The sequence below is a fragment of the Bos indicus genome, chromosome 1 (assembly GCF_029378745.1).
Source record: "Bos indicus isolate NIAB-ARS_2022 breed Sahiwal x Tharparkar chromosome 1, NIAB-ARS_B.indTharparkar_mat_pri_1.0, whole genome shotgun sequence".
NCBI classification, from domain to species: Eukaryota; Metazoa; Chordata; class Mammalia; order Artiodactyla; family Bovidae; genus Bos; species Bos indicus.
The window spans coordinates 133,409,338-133,430,294 of record NC_091760.1 but is presented as its reverse complement, the minus strand read 5'-3'; the positions used below and the strand labels follow the sequence as shown (position 1 = coordinate 133,430,294).

The following is a 20,957-nucleotide window of genomic DNA, read 5'->3' as shown; positions in this document are numbered from 1 at the left end:
CGTGTCCGACTCAGCGACCCCACGGACTGCAGCCTACCAGGCTCCTCTGTCCATGGGATTTTCCAGGCAAGAGTACTGGAGTGGGTCACCATTGCCTTCTCCGCAGTTGTTCCATAAGAGCTTTCCATAGTTTGTCATGATCCGTACAAAGGTTTTAGTGTAGTCACTGAAACCACACATAGATGTTTTTCTGAAATTCCCTTGCTTTCTCTATAAACCAGCGAATGTTGGCAATTTGATCTCTAGTTCCTCTTCCTTTTCTATATCCAGCTTGGACAGCTGGAAGTTCTTGATTGCTACCTGTAGGACACAACTAGCGGTCTAGGTAGCCACAAAGAGCAAAGGCTAAGTCCCTTTTCTGTGCAACCTGGAGGGCACAACACAGATTGATTCGTCCCACAGGACTCAGGGTGACGCCCTAGCACAGCCTCAGGATTCCAAGGCCTTTCTCCCAAAAGCCTTCGGTATTCCAGCCCACAAGCTCCCTACGTCCCGCCCATGCTGCGCAGGCGCAGACACCACAGAGCGACCACTTGACACACATGCGCACTCCGGTTCGCTGATAGAGCAAAAATGGCTGCAGCAATGCGCGTGGCTGTGGCCGGAGCCAGGCTCAGTGTTGTAGTGAGAAGTCTCCGGGGCGCGGGGCGCAGCTTGTGCACCCAGCCTGTATCGGTTAACGAACGCATCGAGAACAAGCGGCAAGCTGCACTGCTGGGAGGAGGGCAGCGCCGCATTGACGCGCAGCATAAGCGAGTGAGTCGTGAGGGGGTCCAGGCCAGCCAGCCCGCCCCCAGCGGTCGCGACCTATCACAGCGAGTGCGGCTCGCTGCGTAAGAGGCCTCCCAGCCAATCGACGCGATGTCTTGAGGGGCGGGGTGGGGCCGAGGATGTTCACCTTGTGAACCTGATGCCTTTCAACTGGGCAGGTAAAACCAGGACAAGCACCATTGTGCTTTGTCACTGTCTACTTTCTCTTTGAAATTTTAGACGAGCCTGGCTGGGCTCCAGCGGCTCACCAGTTAACTTGGACAAGTTACGTATTCCCCCAGAGTCAGTTTATTCTTAACAGAAAATGGCAATAATTCTCCCCTCATAATCTTAGTGGAATAAGGTAATGAAACAACGATAGGCACGGAAAAACAAATGTTGCTCTTCTCATGCCCGGTTTAAGAGTGGTAGGAGCTTCTTGCTCCAAGGAAAATCAAGACATTTGGCAGGGGAAGTTACATGGGCAAACTTTCCTTCACCTGGGTAGGCGTGTGGTTTGTATAGGAAACTTGTGGAACCTCTTTCCCCAATGCCAGCTGAAACTCTTATGGGTCTCAGAGTACATCGACCTGCTTTCTGGGTAGGAAAGGCACCCTAGGAAGCAGGTGTTTGGGGTTTTGTTTTTTTTTTTTCCCCCTGGGGTTGCTCAGGTCAGTCTGGGTGTTTGACTGAAGTGAACAGCTTAAGCACTGCCCGGGGTGCTTCTGTAGATCATTTTAGTAGCAGAAAAAAAAAAAAAAAAAACCAAACTGAGGCCCAGATCAGTGACCTGGGACTTGAGACCAGGTTCGCCCAGTGGGTCCTGGACACGTGTGAGTCTGGATTGGTGTGCCGGAAGAGTTAAATAACCAACCTCGAAGGCACAAAAGTGAAATTCTTAGAGATGAAGGACACTGAGGCATAAACTCACAAGCAGGGGGGAGGTGGGGTCTTCAGTGAGGAGATTTGCACCAGCCTTTTATTAAGTTTAAATTGAATGTTGATTTAGATGTTGTAAATACCCGTTTGATAAGGGCCTGAAGGTGACAGTTCCTTTTTGCCATTTGGGAGTGAGATGTAACTTTGGTTGATAGTGTGTGGTGCCAGGAGTGCCCCCCGACCCCAGGTGGCTGTGTTTGTGAGGGAACTTCAGATCGTCCTCTGCAAAGGCCTGTTGGTGCTCTGTGCACTCTTTCTGTTGGGGTCCATCGCTCAGTCCCTCCCTGGATCATCACCCCAAGCATTTCCAAGTGATCCTACTGGCTTTAGATGTAACCCCCAGAAACTTTTTCTTTTGCCAAAGCTGACTTAGTCAGGAGGCTGACTTGGTTTAAAACCTCTCACTCCACCCACTTTTACACAATTTTTGGACTACTTCCATAGGGTAGATTTCCAGAAGTGGAATTACTAGGTCAAAAGATCTGAATATTTTTCAACACTGATATATTATTGCCCAATTGCTTTCCTGAAAATATATTTTACACAGTAGTGTGGAGGATTGCCTTTTTGTGTTAATATGCAATGCTAGCTTTGGTCTCTTTCTTAAGGGGAAAATATAGCTAGTTAGAGGTGTTTTTTGTGTTGTTTTCTTTTTTTAACAGGGCTGGTGGGGTTCCCTATAGGAAGTCTGTGAACCTGGGGGTGTAGCCTCAGATCCTTTGCAAAGCCTGAGTTTTCTACCTCCTGCTTCTCCATTCTTCTTTTTATTGACCCTTGGGTCTCCAGTAAATGTTTGTGGAACTAGTTATCTTGTTCCAGGGTCAGGCTCTCCTTACCCCCTCATTTGTCCTCTCCAACTTTTCCTCCTACTCTTTATTTGTTTTCACAGTTAGTGGCTCCTGGAGCAGCTGGTTTGCCCTGATTGCCTTACTGGCTGAATTCTACTGATAACACCTGTCTCTTGGGCAGGTTGATGGAATAGAGAGAGGGCTTTCATGTGGAGTGAAGGCAAACCCAGTCCTCCTGGCCCTCCCGTGAACACTCCTTGCCTACTGACTGTGTGTCATGACATTGCTGAATGATTTTTGTTGCATTTTAGGGAAAGCTGACAGCCAGAGAGCGGATCAGTCTCTTGCTGGACCCTGGCAGTTTTGTTGAGAGCGACATGTTTGTGGAACACAGATGTGCAGATTTTGGAATGGCTGCTGATAAGAATAAGGTATCTGTTCACAATGGTGCAGGCCTCCAAGTTGCACTTACCAGCTGTGGCCCTGCTGGTCTACTGCTGCTGCTGCTAAGTCGCTTCAGTCGTGTCCGACTCTGTGTGACCCCATAGATGGCAGCCCATCAGGCTCTACTGTCCCTGGGATTCTCTAGGCAAGAACACTGGAGCGGGTTGCCATTTCCTTCTCCAGTGCATGAAAGTGAAAAGTGAAAGTGAAGTCTACTACTAGATAATAAAGTCCTGCCAGAACTCAGAATACATTGAAAATTTTCAAGTATCAGGTTCTGGAATTGCAGAAGTGCCTCTTGAGAAGCACTGTTGGGGCCTCCAGGTTCCCCACTCACCCTTGTCTGCAACTGAAGGAATGTGGGTTCACTGCTCATGCCTTGTGCAAGGTGACTGGCCTAGCTCCCAGGGCTCTGGTGTGGTTTCCTAGTTCTCAAAAGTGTAGAATGACAAACTTAGAAGGAAGTTTGAGAATGTCTTTTGATTGGGTTCTGTTCTGCCTAGGTACCAGGGACCCCTAAAGGCTAACCAGTCACCTCTTTGACATACTTTAAGTTTATGCTTTGGAGTTTTGGAGGTCAGAGTCACCGACACCTATTCTTTCGACTGGGTGTTCTCCAAGGTGCACAGAGTTCTCTGGACTCACTGGGTCCATTTTCTTCAGGTCTATGATCAAAGATTTGTAACCTTGGCAATAAACTAGCCAGCTCCATTTGATTCATTATGAACCACACAGTGACTGTCAGAATTCCAAGGAAAATGCTAGGTTTGCTTTAAGGTTTAGGGGGTGGTATGTGGCTTTGCAGAAATTGCCATGTTTCTTTGTATGTCCTCTTCTTTCCTCTGAGCCCTCAGTAGTGACAGCCCTAGGAGGGTCTCCTGATTGTTCTACTTCGAGGAAGGATACAGTGCTTTTCACTTGTGGTGATGAAGCAGCAGCCCAGTGCTTGCTGTTGCAGAGCTAAGTCGGGGAGGAGGGGATTCCTTCATGTTCTGTATTTATACTGAATATTAAGGGATTTGGGGTGGAGTTTTATTTTAGGGTGGGATCTTTCATTGGGGCATAATTGCTAGATTCATGAGAGAAGTCTTTGGATTTTTTAACTTTTATTTTTCTGTTTTTCTGGTAGTTCCCTGGAGACAGTGTGGTCACTGGACGAGGACGAATCAATGGAAGACTGGTTTATGTCTTCAGTCAGGTATTTTCTACTCTAATTGGCTGAGCTTTCCTTGAGGGCAGAGCCAGGAGCAAAATGTTCTTTTCTTTGAAAAGAAAACAGTTCTGGGGAAAGAATGCTTACCTATAGTTGGGGCTGGTGGGGGAATTATTATTTTTTTTTAGTACATATGTCCAGAGTATTATACTATGTGGGTTTTTTTTTTTTTTTTTCTTAGGGAGAAAGAGTCCTTAGTCTGTTTGGGGGAGGATCATAGGACAGTAGTCTTGTAAGCGGTCTTGGGAGACAGGAGTTTATCCAAGTGAGTGAGATTCCCCTTGGCAGATTGGGTGTGTGCTGGGAGGGCTGCCGTGGTCTGGGCAGTGGATGCATTTGGGCAGAGGGGAGTTGACTCTCAGAACCATAGGCCCTTTTGGGCTTTCATGAATGTGTTCAAGCAAGTTTTGTTAGGCTGTATCAAGACAGATACAGTTTCTTCACATGGAGACCGTAGGAGAATGCGGTAGACAGAATAGTGACTCAAATCCTAATCCCTGAAACTCGTGAATATGTAATTTTACCTGGCAAAGTAGAACTAAGCTTGCAGATGGAATAAATGTTACTAATCAGTTGACTTTAAAATAGAACAGCTTGGGTTACGTAGGTGGGCCCAGTGTAAGCACAAGGGTCCTTAGAAGTGGAAGAGAGAGGCAGAATGGGAGGTTGGAGTAAGGCTGTGTGAGAAGGACTCTGCCTGCAGTTGCTGCCTCAGAAGAGGGTGGACAGGAGTCGTGAGGAGAGGAAAGCAAATAGATGGTCTCTAGAAGTTGGAAAAGATAAGACAAGAGATTCTCCCCTGGAGCCTCCAGAAAGGAGCATAGACCCGCTAACCACGATTTTAGCCCAATGAGACCCATGTAGGACTTCTGAATTACAGAACTGTAAGGTAATGAATATGTATTGTCTCAAGCCACTGAATTTGTGGTAATTTGTTACAACAGCAATGAAAACTAATGCAAAGAACATGTTGTATACTATTTTTTGTTTGACTTTTTTTTTCCCCCTCCACTAAGAGATGGGAATATATATATAATTCTAAATATTCAATTTCTTTTACACATCTTAAAAGTAGAGAGCTTGTTTAGAAACCTAGAATGTTTTCTGGGTTTGGCAGTAAAATAATTATACTTGATTATTTTAAAATTTAAACTATACTAATTTGCAAATAGGATTACTTTTGAAATATTTTAAAACTTTTTTATAAATGAGTCTACCAAATGCCTGACTAGAAGGAATCATATCTTTTTTTGTCATTTAGGAGAGCTAGGCAAAAAGTTGTACAGAAGGAACCATTAGTAAGATAGCTAAAACAAAGAAGGTTATTGTGTTTTGGGGGCACAGTGTTCTCTGAACTTTAAGCAGATACAAAAATTCATTGAATTGATACTCTGAGCGCCTCTTCTGCCCCTGTCTGGTGGGAGTGTGGTGGAGGTGGAGATGATGAGACAGTTCTTGTCCTGAAGAAGCTGATCATTTTGTTGATGGAGTGGGGCAGAACAGGAATGGCTACATCTACAGTGAGGTTCCGGACTAGCTCTCAGGACACGGAAAGATCACATTGGGATCCAGGAAAGCTTTAGGGAACATGGGGCATGTGAAATAGGCCCTGAAAGATACCGAGGGGAAGAATGATGAGCCAGCTTTTTTTGTAGTGATCCCCCAGATGTTCGTATCTGCAGGCCTTTTTTCTAGGAGGAGCATACATTTTTCCAGAGAAGCAGTCACAGTCTTTTGTGTGATAATTGGCTGTAGATGTGTTCCTGGCGGAGGGAGGTCAAAATTGGCTCATCATTCACTGTACACATTGGAAATCTCACCTGTTATCAGCCTCATCTTTGCTGCCTATAGTGGCGGGGGTTGTGACAACAGCCCTCTGGTTAGGTTTCTTTAGGGAGTAAACATCCTTTCTCCTCTCCAGGTAAAGAAGAGGCCCTGTGCTCTCAACCCAGACTTCTGTCAGCCACTTCCCACCACACTTTCTGTGGTTCCTGGGCTGTCCGCTCCTGAGGTTATCCCTACACAGGTGTAGAGGCTTCCCTTTGCTCCCAGTTAGATAGTCCTGGGCTCTCAGTCCGCTCATTTGTTCACTCTCTCGTCTGCTGTTGTTTGCTCTTCCTTTTTTGTCCTCATGGGCTGAATCTGTTATTAATTCTCTACAATCTTTTTGAGGCAGTTTTAGGAAGTTGGTCATTCCTACAGAAAGCTTTTTATATCAGAAGGTAATGAAAATCTAGAGGCAAGAAGCAGCAGTGAGGCCTGTCACTCACTTTTTCACCTCTTTTGTCAAAACAGCAAATATATCCTAGTAATAGAAATGCCTGTTTGACCTCCATAGACCCTCTGATAACCTCTGACTTTGGAGGTTAATTCTGCATGAAAGCTTTTCCTTTCCTCAGAGCTACAAATCTTTTTTGTAGATAAAAACTAGGTCTTTTGCTCTTCACATTACATGGACCCCTTTTAAGATATTTTATTCATTACTTATTCTATGGAATAATTTAGAAGTCAGACTTTTCCCCCCAATCTTTTAAACTTTTGAAAATGCTTTAAAAACTTTAAAATCTGTGAATTTTTCATTTCTTCCTCCTAGTGGGTCTTCGTCTCTGCCTAGTCATTACATATTTTTTTGATTTAGTTGTTTTCTTTTTAGGATTTTACAGTTTTTGGAGGTAGCCTGTCTGGAGCACATGCCCAAAAGATCTGCAAAGTAAGTATTTAATGTTGCAAAAGAAACTCAGTACTTTTATCAGTTACATGGAGTGGGTCAGAGGTATGCAGGATGTGGTGCTGACCTGAAGGTTCCTTCAGTCCAGGGCAGGAGTTCTTAACATTTTTTGTAACATGGAACTCTTTGGCAATCTTGTGACGCCTGGACCCACATTTTTACACATGCATAAAATAAAATATGTAGGATTAGAAGGGATTAAAAATATTTAAAATCACATATGTAATATATATGCTTCCTTATTTAATGTGTTAAATAACAAGATTTAGCAGTGGATACACTCTGGTTTCAAAGTAGGTATGAATGAAAACAGTATTTTGAGATTATCTGAAGGAACTTTAGTGGGACATAAAAGTCTTTGATGACAAAAATCACAGGTATTTCTAATACTTATGTGGTTAATAAAGATGTAAGATTTTCCCATCCAAGTTCATAGACTCCTTGCTCTAAGGGTCCAAGTTCACAAGCCACTTTGGGTTCTTGGGACCCCAAGTAAAGAACCCATGGTCTAGGTGTAGAGTTCAGTTGCTAAAAGAACAGTGCAGGGATTACATGATGGTATTTAAAAACCTCTGCTAGAGATTAGATGCTCTGGAAGTGAGTAATAGTGTAGGTTGCAGTTGGAGAGTTTTGGAATTAAAGGTGCTGTGCTTAGTTGCTCAGTTGTGTCCTACTCTTTGTGACCCCATGGACTGTAGCATGCCAGGCTCCTCTGTCCATGGGGATTCTCCAGGCAGGGAAACTGGAGTGGGTTGCCATGTCCTCCTCCAGGGGATCTTCTCTACCCAGGTATCAAACCCAGGTCTCCCGCACTCTGGGCAGATTCTATACTGTCTGAGCCACTAGGGAAGCCCAGAGGGAACTATGGCCTATATGGGAATTGAACCTGCAACCTTGGCGTTACTAGCACCATGCTCTAACCAGCTGATCTAAAGGCAGACATTACTTAATAGGTGGGTGGGTTTCCCTGTGTAACAGAACACCTGGCTTTTCGACGTGGTCCTGTCACGTGTTATTCCCGAGATCTTGGGCCAGTCACTTCATTTTTAAACCTTCCTAATTTTTCTTTTCTTACTGCCTCTGTGATGATGGTTAAATGAGATAATGGAAGTGAAAGTACTTTGTAAATTCTCTAGCACTGTTAAAAATGTTGCTCATTAGGCTGTCAACTACTGACCTGTGAGAAAAATCTGTCTTGTTGGAAGTAGAAGGCCTGAGGCTGGGTTCCACATTTACTTTCACAAAAATACTGCTTTGAGGGACTTCCCTGGTGGTCCAGTGGCTAAGACTCCACGCTCTTGATGCAGGAGGCCTAGGTTCGATCCCTAGTTTGGGAACTAGATCCCACATGCCACAACTAAGACCCAGTGCAGCCAAATAAATACATAAACACTAAAAGAAAAATATTGCTTTACCATTCTGTCTTCTATCCGTTCTTTCAAAAGAGTAATCAGGAACAAAACTGACTATTGAAAAAATATTACAGCCTGGGCCTCTGGCTCTAGAAATTGCCATGAATAGTCTTGGCCTCTGCTAATGGGAAGTTCTTTGGCTCTGGGCTGCTTGGGGGTCTTTAATTAGCCCTTTAAATATCTGATTCTCTGTCTTCCATGAAGGTACCCAGTCACCATGGGGAATGAAGCCAGTGTTACCAACTCCTGTTTTGAAAAGTACACTTAAAACATTTTCTAGAAAACCACTGTGGTGCTTTGTAAATATGGTTTTTCATAGCAAGATCAGTTGTCTCACAAAAAATTTCTCTGCTGTCTCAGATCATGGACCAAGCCCTCACAGTGGGGGCTCCAGTGATTGGACTGAATGACTCTGGAGGTGCACGGATTCAAGAGGGAGTGGAATCTTTGGCTGGCTATGCAGACATCTTTCTGGTGAGAAACTGTTCAAAGAGAATCAGAGTACAGGACTGAGTTCTCTAAGCTGTGTGCTGGTTAGAGCTTCCTCATCTCACCTTGTGTCCTGTGGCTCATTCCTGTGTCATGGGGTGGCATGAGGGCGGATGAAAAGCAAGAGAGATGGAAGTTCCCTAGATGCCTAGTGGTTAGGACTCTGCCATTGCCTGGGTTTAATCCCTGATTGGGGGAACTGAGATCTTTCAAGCAGAGTACTGCAACAAGGGGAAAAAAAAGCAAGAGAGGTACCATGGGGAGGATTTTCTTCCTTTTTTACTCGTAGAGGCCTCGTACTTACTGGGGAAAAACAAAATTAAGATCATTCAGAAGCGAAAGTCACTTAAATATATATATATATTTTTTTCAAAAGCAAGGAGGAAGGAATCTAAAAGGTTAAAATGAACTGACTTGCTGGAATTAGGAATTTCTTATATAATTTTTTTTAAACTTTTTATTTTATATTGGAGTATAGTTGATTAACAATGCTATGTTAGGTTCAGATGTACAGTGTAGTGATTTGGTTATATGTATACATGTATCTATAGGATTGGAAATTTTTAAAAAGCAGTGCTTTTTTTTTTTTTTTGGTTAAGACATTACAAGATAATTAAAAGTTCAAGCTGTAGGGCAAAGAAGAAAGAAATCTCCCTTCCCCCAGACCTCACCATTCAGGAACACTTGGTGAACATCATTTCAGATGTCTTTCTGCTTTCTTACAGACTGAAATTAAAGAGAAGGAAATAAAAAGAAACACAAAAGTAAATTAAATGTGTTATTTGAAGTGGGTAGTGTGTTGTGAGAGTATAGTAAGGGAGGCTGGGGTGAGGGAGAGATCCTGCCAAATGGAAACTTAAGAGAAGGGACAGGTCAGCATTTCCAGGGAAGGGAGGAGAGATAGGAGGGAGACAGGCAGACATTGTTTCTAATCAGGCCAGCTGTTCTTGTTGTCCTCTGGCCTGCAAGCTTATGAGGGCTTTTATTCCTGGCCACTGCCCTCTGTGATCAGATATAAAAATGTGTGTTTACTTTGTGTATGATACTCAGCTAGCTGTGGGAGCACTTGGGTGCGTTAAGCAGCCACTTTGTAGATCTTAAACCTACTTTTTAATCTTTAAACTTGAGCTCTAGGGATAGCCCACTAGGGAGTAAAGGAACTCCTATATATCATTTACCCGCATTCACCAGTTTACATTTTTCGTGTTTGCTCTTATCATTTTCTCTCTCTATGTGCATATTTGCATGTTATATTTTTCTGAAACATTTGAGAATAGATTGGAGATTGTGCACCCTTTATCTCCTAAATCCTTCATTGTTTTCTAAGAACAAGGACATTCTTGTATAAACAGAGTACCATAGTTAGGAAACTTCATACTGACTCATCGATGTTATTCATATTCCATCAAATGATCCTAATAAAGACCTTTAAATTACTCCCCACTCCCTGGGCATCACCACCTCCCCCACCCCCAATCCAATCTAGGATTAGGTACTGCCTTTAGTGGCTCAGAGGGTAAAGCATCTATCTGCAATGCAGGAGACCTGGGTTTGATCCCTGGGTTGGGAAGATCCCCCCTGGAGAAGGAAATGGCAACCCACTCCAGTACTATTGCCTGGAAAATCCCATGGACGGAGGAGCCTGGTAGGCTACAGTCCATGGGGTCGATAAGAGTCGGACACGACTGAGAGACTTCACTTTCACTTTTAGTTGTCATATCTCTTTAATCTCCTTTAATCTGTAACATTTCCTCAAATTTTGTTTGTCTTCCGATATTTTCAAATACAGCTTTATTGAGATATAATTTACAAGTCATAAAAGCCGTCCATTGCATACAATTCAACAAGTGCTGCTGCCGCTAAGTCGCTTCGGTCTTGTCTGACTCTGTGTGACCCCATAGACGGCAGCCCACCAGGCTCCCCTGTCCCTGGGATTCTCTAGGCAAGAACACTGGAGTGGGTTGCCATTTCCTTCTCCAACGTGTGAAAGTGAAGTCGCTCAGTTGTGTCCTACTCTTAGCAACCCCATGGACTGCAGCCTACCAGGCTCCTCCATCCATGGGATTTTCCAGGCAAGAGTACTGGAGTGGAGTGCCATTGCCTTCTCTGTCAACAATTTCTAAAATATGCTTAAACCATTACCACAATCTATAGTTTAGATTCTTTCCTTCCAAAAAGATCCTTTTTCATCTGATTCTCTCCACTTAGCATAATGGTTTTGAAGTTCATTCATATTGTACTGTTTATCAGTGGTTTGTGTTTATTGCTGAATAATATTATATAGATAGATATACCACATTTTGTTTATCTAATTGATGGACATTTGGATTTCTACTTTGGCTATTATAAATAATGCTGCAATGTACATTTGTATATAACTCATTGTGTAGACATATATTTTCATAACCCTTGAGTATATTCCTAAGAGTAGAATTATTGTGTCAAATTATTGAACCCAAGTTTGTGTGCCAGATGCACAGTGAGGCCAAACAAAACTAAAATGTTGGAGTTTGGAGTGGAGGAAGGTTTATTGTAGGGCCAAGGAAAGGCCTGTACTCCTTGGTGGGTTTCAGGGAAGAGTTTTTGGGAAGGTGAGGGAGGGGAGTAGCAGTGTGTCTGACCTTCCTCTATCTGGCTGATGGTGAGATAACATGGTGGTGTTCCAGGAATCTCACTCATCAGCATTCTGGTTCCAGCCAGGCTGGGGTCCAGTGCATATGCTTAGCCTCAAGTTACCATCCCCCACCCTGGTGGTAGAGGGCCTTAGTTTCTGTAGAACTCAGAGATGTGTATCAAATTGTTAGGCACATCCCCTGAGGATGAACAGGCCCAGGCCCCATTCACTCCCTTAACTAGTTACTGTTTGAATCTGCCCTTTGGATCTCAGGGAAGGTCTAGGAGGCTGAACCATTTTTCCTACAAACAAGAATTGCAGGACACAGTAAGATATTTTGTATTTGGGAAGGTCTTACAAGATCCTGCTCAACTTCATTGTGATAAGTTTATGTGTAACTATACAAGAAACTGCCAAAATATTTCCAAAGTGGCTGTAATTGAGGGTTTCAGGTTCCAGCCATCTTTGTTGACACTTAGCATTGTCATCTTTTTTCATTATAGCCATTTCAGTGATAAGTAGTGGTATCTAAGGTTTTAGTCTGTATTTTTCTGCTAATGAATCCTGTTGAGTATTTTTTAATGTATGTAGTAGTCATTTGTATATTTTATTTGCTGAAGTGTTTATTCAGATCTTTTGCTCATTTTATAATTGGATCTTGAGTTGTGAGAGTTCTTTATATATGCGGGATACAAATCCTCTATCAGATTTACAAGTTTATTTTTCGTCTGTAGCTTTTTGTTTCTTAATGGTGGCTTTTGAAGTACAAAATTTAAAATTTTAAAGTCCAGTTTATCAGTTTTTTCTATTGTGAATCATGTTTTATTTGTCATATGTAAGAACCCTGTGCAATATGTCATGAAATCATGAAGATTTTGTCCAGTGTTTTTTTTTTTTAAATGGAGTTTTATAGATTTTGGTTCTCATATTAGGTCTGTGATCCCTTTTGAGTTAATTTTTGAGTATGGTGTGAGGTCAGGGTCCAAATTCATCCTTGTCTCACCACCATTTACTGACATGATCATTCTTTCTCTCTTGAATTGTCCTGGCACTTTGGTGGAAAGAAAATCAATTGACATAAATGTAAGGGTTTCTTTCTGGACTCAGTTCTTTTCCACTAATCTATATGCTTATCTTCACATCAGAAGTACAGTCTCTCCTGGTATTCGTATATGGTGTTTGTTGATTCATTTGATGTTTTTCCACACGTTCCTCAGTCTCTAGTCTTATTTTTTTTTCCTTTTTCGCTGTTCCTCAGAGTGAATAGTTTCAGATGTCTTGTCTTCAAGTTCTCTCAGGTTCTCCTGCTTGCTAAAATCTGTTAAACCCCTTTAGTCATCTTTTTGTTTTAGTTATTGTACTTTTTAACTCCAGAATTTATGCTTGGCTTCTCTCCATAATTTCTGTTTCTTTAGTGTCTTTCTCATTTTGTTCACACACTGTTTTCCTGATTCCCTATAGCTCACTGAACATATTTAAGACAGTTAATATAACATCTTTGACTTATAATTCCATTGTCTGGGCTTCCCAGCAGTAGTTTTTGTCAGGTTCTTTTTTTCCCTGTAAATAGACTATACTAGGCTGTTTCTTTGTTTAGTAATTTTTTTTATGTACTAGACATTGAATTACGTTTGGTGATGTTGGAAATCTAATTCTCCCACTTTTTAGATTGCTGATTTTTGCTTATTGGGGGCTGAAAAGTGAAAGTGTTAGTTGCTCAGTCGTGTCTGACTCTTTGTGAACCCACGGACTGTAGCCCATCAGGCTCCTCTGTCCGTGGGATTTTCTAGGCAAGAACACTAGAGTGAGTTGCCGTTCACTTCTCCAGGGGATCTTCCTGACCCAGGGATTGAACCCTGGTCTCTTGCATTGCAGTCAGATTTTTTACTGTCTGAGTCACCAGGGGCTTCCATTTGTGACTTTTCCAACTTATTTTGCAAAATGTTTTCCATTCAATTCAAGAGAGAAAGAATGATCATGTCAGTAAATGGTGGTGAGACAAGGATGAATTTGGACCCTGACCTCACACCATACTCAAAACTTAACTCAAAAGGGATCACAGACCTAATATGAGAGCCAAAATCTATAAAACTCCATTAAAAAAAAAAAACACTGGACAAAATCTTCATGATTTCATGAAGTTTTAATTCTGTTGCAGGAAGGGGAACCCCTTCCAGGGCCTGAAAGTGGGCTCTTGTCACACACTCACTGAGGGACACACATGCTAACAAAGCAAGAGGTTTTATTGGGAAAGGGTGCCTGGGTGGAGAGCAGCAGGGTAAGGGAACCCAGGAGAACTTCTCTGCCACGTGGTTTGCAGTCTCAGGTTTTATGGTGATGGGATTAGTTTCCAAGTTGTCTTTGGCCAATTGTTCTGTTTCCTGATGGCACGCTCAGCCAAGAGGGATGCCAGTGAGAAGGATTCTGGGAGGTGGTAGACACCTGGCACCTCCTTTTGACTTTTCCTGAACTCTTATGGTTGATGGTGGCTTCTTAGCTTCATGTTCTTTACCAGGACCTCCTTCATAAAATAACTCATGCAAATGGTTACTATGGTGCCTGGCCAGGGTGGGCAGTTTCAGTCAGTGTGCTTCCCCTAACAATTCCATTGTGTCTACAGTCATCTGGTGACCTGACAAAGATTTCTTTAAATATCTGGCTCCTAGGAGATGAGAAGTCCCTTTAAATCCCATCTCAGCTGGGAAGTGGCTTTAGCTAGTCAGGGGTAAAACAGTGGCTAGCCTCTGTGCTGGCCTCCCAGTGATCAAAACCTTTGATCAGTAACCAAATCCACAAACCTGATTTTTGGAGGACAAAGCCCTTGTTACCCACCCTGACCCCAGCTAGCCACCCTAGGAACCCAGGCTGCCACAGGGTTGTAGGCCGTGGGAGGGTAGCTACTGAGACCTGGGACTCTTTGCTGCAATGCTGCAATGCTTGTACCTGGACACACCTCGAGCAACAAAATACAGAGAAACTATATGGGACTAAAAATAACTTCATGCATGGGCAGTCAGGACAAATCCTGGACAAAAGATACAAAGAAACCAGAAAACACAACTGCTGCTTCTAAGGAGCCTGGAGCGAAAGCAGGGTGCTGTGCATGCCGTCTGCACAGAACACTACCGAGGGGGAGGGCAAACCACCTAAGCCACCCTCTGGTCTGACACCTGGACGCACCCCTGCTGCTGCTGCTAAGTCGCTTCAGTCGTGTCCGACTCTGTGCGACCCCATAGACGGCAGCCCACCAGGCTCCCCAGTCCCTGGGATTCTCCAGGCAAGAACACTGGAGTGGGTTGCCATTTCCTTCTCCAATGCATGAAAGTGAAGAGTGAAAGTGAAGTCGCTCAGTCGTGTCCGACTCCTAGCGACCCAATGGACTGTAGCCTACTAGGTTCCTCTGTCCATGGGATTTTCCAGGCAAGAGTACTGGAGTGGGGAGCCATTGCCTTACCCTCACCCAATATAATGAACAAGCTCACCACCTGCCTGCCTCCCAATTTGGGGAACCAGCAACCAAAGGAAACTTGTTTGTTCTTGCTCCTCCCTGCTGAGCATGGGTTTCCTCCTCCCTCTGCCCACCCTAAGCCTCCCCTGAATTTCTTATCTGGTCTCTAGTTAATTTCTACTAATTAAGGAAGCCAAGAACTCTGTTGCAAGACTACTATGCTAAATGTGAAAATTGACCGAAATTTACCTACCACTTTAGGAAGTCTTTCCTGGAAGCTACAAGTGTTCCCTTAGATTCCAGAGTTTCAAAAGAGTTGCTTCAGACAGTTCCTGCCAACTCCATAGTTATTTTGGTGGTGGGATGGATTCCTTTTCTATAATCTTCTTTGATGTCACTCAAATATTACGTCAAACATATATTTTTAAATGTACCTTTTCAATTCCTCTGAACTTTTGGTACTGTATGAGTTTTTTAAGTGGTTACTCTTGTTGAAACTCAGCCTCTCTTCACAGGTGCCAAATAGAAACACGGAGACAGAGTTTTGGGTGAAGTAGAAAAGACTAGCTTTTATTGCTTTGCCATGCAAAGGACAGAGGAGCCTGGTAGGCTGCAGTCCATGGGGTCGCTAAGAGTCAGACACGACTGAGCAACTTCACTTTCACTTTTCACTTTCATGCACTGGAGAAGGAAATGGCAACCCACTCCAGTGTTCTTGCCTGGAGAATCCCAGGGACGGGGGAGCCTGGTGGGCTGCCGTCTATGGGGTCACACAGAGTCGGATACGACTGAAGTGACTTAGCAGCAGCAGGCAAAGGGGGCCAGAGTGGGCTAATGCCCTGAAGACTGTGTGACCCACCCATGGAAGGGGTAGTGAAGAGTTTTATAGTGTTCAAGGAGCAGGGCATGATCAGCTCATGGACAGTTCTTAGATTGGTTGGCATCAAGGTGAAGTTTCTAGCATCATCAACTGTGGGGAAATTAACAAGATGGCTCCAGTCGGGCTCTCTCGCTCCATGTTCTCACACCCTCTCACCCTATGTTCTGTAAACAATGTCTTTGCAGGGTTATGTAACAGCTGAGATCAATTATAGCAATACTCATGCACTCCATGAGATACTTGCTTGGCCACTGGCTACTTTTGTTCTATAAATATATATAAGCTTCACCTGAAAAGCCCTGGCTGCTGGGGTGGCATCATGGTTATGTTATGTGAGGTAATGTGATGACTCGGTTATGGCTATGTTGTGGCTGCTGCTACAGTTGCTGTGTCAGCTAGGAGAGAGGCTGTGTTATGGCTGCCGTGCCAGCCAAGAGAGAATAAACATGTCTGCAGTTCCTATGGCTCCTTGTGTCTTCTTCCAGCCTCTTAGCTTGCCTACCCTGGGTTCAGTGAACAGTGTGAACAGCAAAACAATTGGCATCACGAACGGGATCAGCAATACAGTCAACCTTCTGGTTTCAGCCAGCCCAGGGTCTATGCTCCTGTGGTTAGCGTTTTTCATCTGGAGGGGGTCTGCTTCCTGTAAAAACAACTTAGGAATGTGTGTCAGGGGTTTATGTCTTTCAGGAAACTGGCAGTTTGGTGATTCTGTTATGTGGCAGAATTATAGTCTAAACTGTTACCAGTGCCTTAGCCCAACAGCTACTCTTTGTTTCTGCATCTTCACCTTTCCCACTCATTAACTCTTGAGTCAGCATTTTACTTCAAAAGACAAGGACACGGGGCTTGTACATGGTTTCAGCTCTAAGGGTAATAATATGTAAATTTATCTATTTCAAATTGATCCTGACTTAATTCTGGTAAAATATAAGAGCTTTGTTCCACAGAGCTCCATTTTTATCCTCCTTTCTTTGTGCTGTTATTGTTATAAGTCTAACATCAACGTGTTACCGTTTTTGCTTTATGTACCCTTGTTTTAAAAGTATTGAGAGAGAGAACTATGTTTATGCAATATTGTATATTTAACCACACATTTACCAGTTTTAGTGTTCTTACTTCTTGTGGATTTGAATTACCGTCTGGTGGTATTTTCTTTTACCCTGAAGGACGTCCTGAGCTTGTGTGGGCAATGATAGAGCCTTGGTTAAGAATGCCTTAGACTCCCACCGTTCTTATCACACAGTCAGCAGCTTTTCATTAGTAAACACGCCTCCGTTAATGTTTGGTCCAGTTTCAGAGCCCTGAAATGTTTTTGACAATTTAGTGATATTTTATAGTTGGTTTTTGGGGAGAGATTTTCTGAACTCTTCACTCTGTCATAGCTGGAAGCCTGTTCACCCAGCTTGATATTTTCTGCAGAATATGGACAGCTTTTCTTCATCTTTTTTAAATAGTTGTGGTAAAATATGCATAATAGAAAACTTACTAAATTTAAACATTCTTAAATGTACAGTTCAGTGGTCTTGAATACATTCATGATTTTATGCACCTGTCACCATTGTTCATCTCCATAACTTTTTGTCTTGCAAAACTGAAACTCTGAACCCATTAAACAATTACTCTCTGTTATCCCCTTCCCCAACCCCTGGTAATCACCATTCTACTCTGTTTCTATTATTTGAAGAAATAGCTTATTTAAGGAAAATTGCACATTGGTTTTTTTGTGACTGGCTGAATAATATTCCACTGTATACACATACATTTTGTTTATCCATTCATCTATTGATGGGCATTTGGGTTGATCCCACATTTTAGCTATCGTGAGTAATACTGCTATGAATGTGGGTGTAAAATTATCTCCTTGAGACGCTGTTTTGCATTCTATATGGTATATCCCCAGAAGTAGATGTTGTGGGTTGGAAAAGAAATTCCTGACATGAGGCAGACTGAGAGGAGGATTGAGTTTATTAGAGTGGGGGATGCTGTTATAACAGTGGCTGGCTCAAGCGAGAGCCCACGCGTTTCGTGGGCTAGTAGCCAATATTTGTAGCCTCACAACAAAGAAAATTCCTGCTGGAAGGGTGGCATTAGGTGATTGGTGAGGATGCTATAAGGTGGTGAACAGGGTGGATATTTTTATCTAATATGCTGTCAGAGAACAAGCCAGTTTAGATTAGAGGGGCTCTCGGCAACAGTTGTTATGGGGCTCAGTCAGTTCCGGAGATGACCTTGGTTGTGGGGCTCCACATCTGTGGCCTTGGTACAAGGCCTTGCACCTGTGACCTTGGTATAGGGCTCCACAGTAAACATTCTGGATTGTGTGATAATTCTATTTAAAGATTTTTTAGAACCCACCATGCTATTTTTCGCAGCAGCTGTACCATTTTACATTCCCACCAGCAGTGCACAAGGGGCCCAGTTTCTCCTCATCCTTACCGACACTGCTTATTTTCTATTTTTTAAAATAGTAGCCATCCTAATACGTGTGATGTGGCATCTCATTCTAGGTTTGATTTGCCCTCATGCAAGTGATTCTGAGCTGGAGGGAGGGGCTTGCAACAATGAGGTGAGGTGCAACAACCATGGCTGCCTAACTTCCTAACTGCACCTCTGGTTAGAATCAGCAGCTGACCATCATAGCATGGATTTCCAGTATTTGGAGGACAGAGTCCTTTTTGCCTTTGTCTGGGTAAACTGTTCCAGGAGAACATGCATAACTGCTGCATGTGCCTCATGGCTCGGGTTAGGGGCTGGGTAGGGGTAGCTGCTGCTGTGCTAAGAGCTGAAATTTGAACCATAGTAATGTTTTACATACTCTCCCTCCAAGAAATAAACAATGAATTAAAATTAACTAAACCTGTAGATTTAGTTACTCCTTGGAAGGAAAGTTATGACCAACCTAGACAGCATATTATAAAGCAAAGACATTACTTTGCCAACAAAGGTCCATCTAGTCAAGGCTATGGTTTTTCCAGTGGTCATGTATGAATGTCAAAGTTGGACTGTGAAGAAAGCTGAGGACCGAAGAATTGATGCTTTTGAACTGTGGTGTTGGAGAAGACTCTTGAGAGTCCCTTGGACTGCAAGGAGATCCAACCAGTCCGTTCTAAAGGAGATCAGTCCTGGGTGTTCATTGGAAGGAATGATGCTAAAGCTGAAACTCCAGTACTTTGGCCACCTCATGAGAAGAGTTGACTCATTGGAAAAGACCCTGATGCTGGGAGGGATTGGGGGCAGGAGGAAAAGGGGACGACAGAGGATAAGATGGCTGGATGGCATCACTGACTCGATGGACATGAGTTTGGGTGAACTCTGGCAGTTGGTCATGGACAGGGAGGCCTGGCGTGCTGCAGTTCATGGGGTCGCAAAGAGTCGGACACGACTGAGCGACTGAACTGAACTGAGTCTTCCTCTGGAAGTTAAAAACCTTCAGTAGGCTCTGGAGTTCCAAAAAATTACATGAGGCAGATTCTGCCAGTGCAGTTTTTGTCTAAGTGGGGTGTCAGATTCCTGGTGCTTCCCACTCTACTATGTTCCCAGAATCTTCTCTATAGATCCTTTTTATGCCATCCTGAGCTATGTCCTGAGTTATAGAAATTGGGCTCAGACCCAAGGCAGGGCTAAAAATGGACGTACTTCTCTTAAGCTGACATGGCTCAGGGAAGGATAGAATCCGGTCATTGGGCTCATATCTTGTCTGGGTCCTCCAGCACCCTGGGATCTTGTTTTTCCCAAGAGATGGCCTGAGGGTTGGCTCTTCACAGCACCGTTGTCCCTGTGGAGCCCTTCTGGCTCCTGCTGCCTCCTTATTGCCCATCTGCTTTGTCTAGGGGTGGGCAGACACTGAAGACTCAGGGTAAAGTAGCACTTAACCTCTTAGGCTTACCCTGTAACTATTGGGTATCCTCTGTGTGGAGTGGGAAGGGGCTCCAAGAAGAGGTCAAGGGTCCAGGATAAGTGTTGGCACTGTGTATTATGCCTAAGGTTTCTATTCATTCTTTCAGCCAGTTTTGTACAGACAGAGGCTCTGGCCTGAGGTGTGTTTAGAGGTGGGGTGAGAGTGGTGGGGTTCTCTCTGAGTTCATGTCCTGGTGGAGCTTTTGGGGAATGAATGCCCCGCCAAGGAGAGAAGAGGTTATTTGGTCCAGAAAGTAATATGTCAACCCTCCCACCAGTTATGGGGAGAAGATCCCATATACAATATTGGAAGAAACTGTACAGATTAGCTCTCTTGGATAGAATTTCTGTGAATAAAAGCCAAATGTACTTTCATTGTTGCCTCTGTCTTTCTGCAGATAATGCCTTGAACACCTCTGTAACTAGATACCTTTGCCTTTCTCTTTTGGCAGAGGAATGTCACGGCATCCGGAGTCATCCCTCAGATTTCTCTGATCATGGGCCCATGTGCTGGTGGGGCTGTTTACTCCCCAGCCTTAACAGACTTCACGTTCATGGTGAAGGTAAGAAAGAAATTCCTGGTTCTCCTCCCCTTTGAGAGTTATGCAGCACCTCACCTGCAATAGCAATCATTCCTGACCCAGATCTGGGTTGTTATCTGTACAGTTGTATTGACTTTCAACGTAGTGATGATAAAATCTTGGTAGGGAGAAAGTTCTGGCATGAAAATGCAGCTTGTGTGCATTCAGTGGCAGAATGTGCTTAGGTACTTCATTGGCGGGTGATTTTACTTGCCGATATGAATTGCAGATGGTTTTAGGTAATCAAAGGATTCTATCCTCTGCCCAAACAGGTGATTATTTACTGGATTCTATTAGAAAGTTTCTCATGGAAAACTTTTCTGTAATCTGTTTCACTGGGAAGTTGTTTCTTATGTTCTGCCTTTATTTCTTCAGCTCTTTGCCATTTTATTATATTTTGTCTATGATGATAATGTTAAATCTGATTTCTAGCTTCATTGTGCAAGGTACATATCTTTATTACATGATTTAGATGACTCGATATTTTAAAATGATTTTGGGGGACTTCCCTGGCAGTTTAGTGGTTAAGACTTTGCCTTCAAATGCAGGGAGTTTGGGTTTGATCCCTGGGTCAGGAATATCCCCTAGAGAAGGGAATGACAAGCCACTCCAGTATTCTTGCCTGGAGAATTCCATGGACAGAGGAGCCTGGTGGGCTACAGTCCATGGGGTCAAAAAGAGTCAGACACGACTGAGTGACTAACATACTTTTCTGGGAGCTAAGATCCCATAGCCCTCATGGCCAAAAAACCAAAACATAAACAACAGAAG

The 20,957-nt window shown here is 43.4% G+C and overlaps 1 protein-coding gene across 1 annotated transcript in view; it reads left to right on the top strand.

Moving 5' to 3' along the window:
• The first annotated feature begins 536 nt into the window (after positions 1 to 536).
• The window catches only part of PCCB (propionyl-CoA carboxylase subunit beta), a 94,966-nt gene continuing 74,545 nt past the window's right edge, over positions 537 to 20,957 (top strand). The window contains exons 1-6 of the mRNA XM_019962097.2: positions 537 to 756; positions 2,789 to 2,908; positions 4,051 to 4,119; positions 6,788 to 6,844; positions 8,635 to 8,748; positions 20,058 to 20,168. Of these exons, the coding sequence (XP_019817656.2) occupies positions 574 to 756; positions 2,789 to 2,908; positions 4,051 to 4,119; positions 6,788 to 6,844; positions 8,635 to 8,748; positions 20,058 to 20,168 (654 nt within the window). The 5' untranslated portion in view covers positions 537 to 573. The remainder of the gene's footprint in view (positions 757 to 2,788; positions 2,909 to 4,050; positions 4,120 to 6,787; positions 6,845 to 8,634; positions 8,749 to 20,057; positions 20,169 to 20,957) is intronic.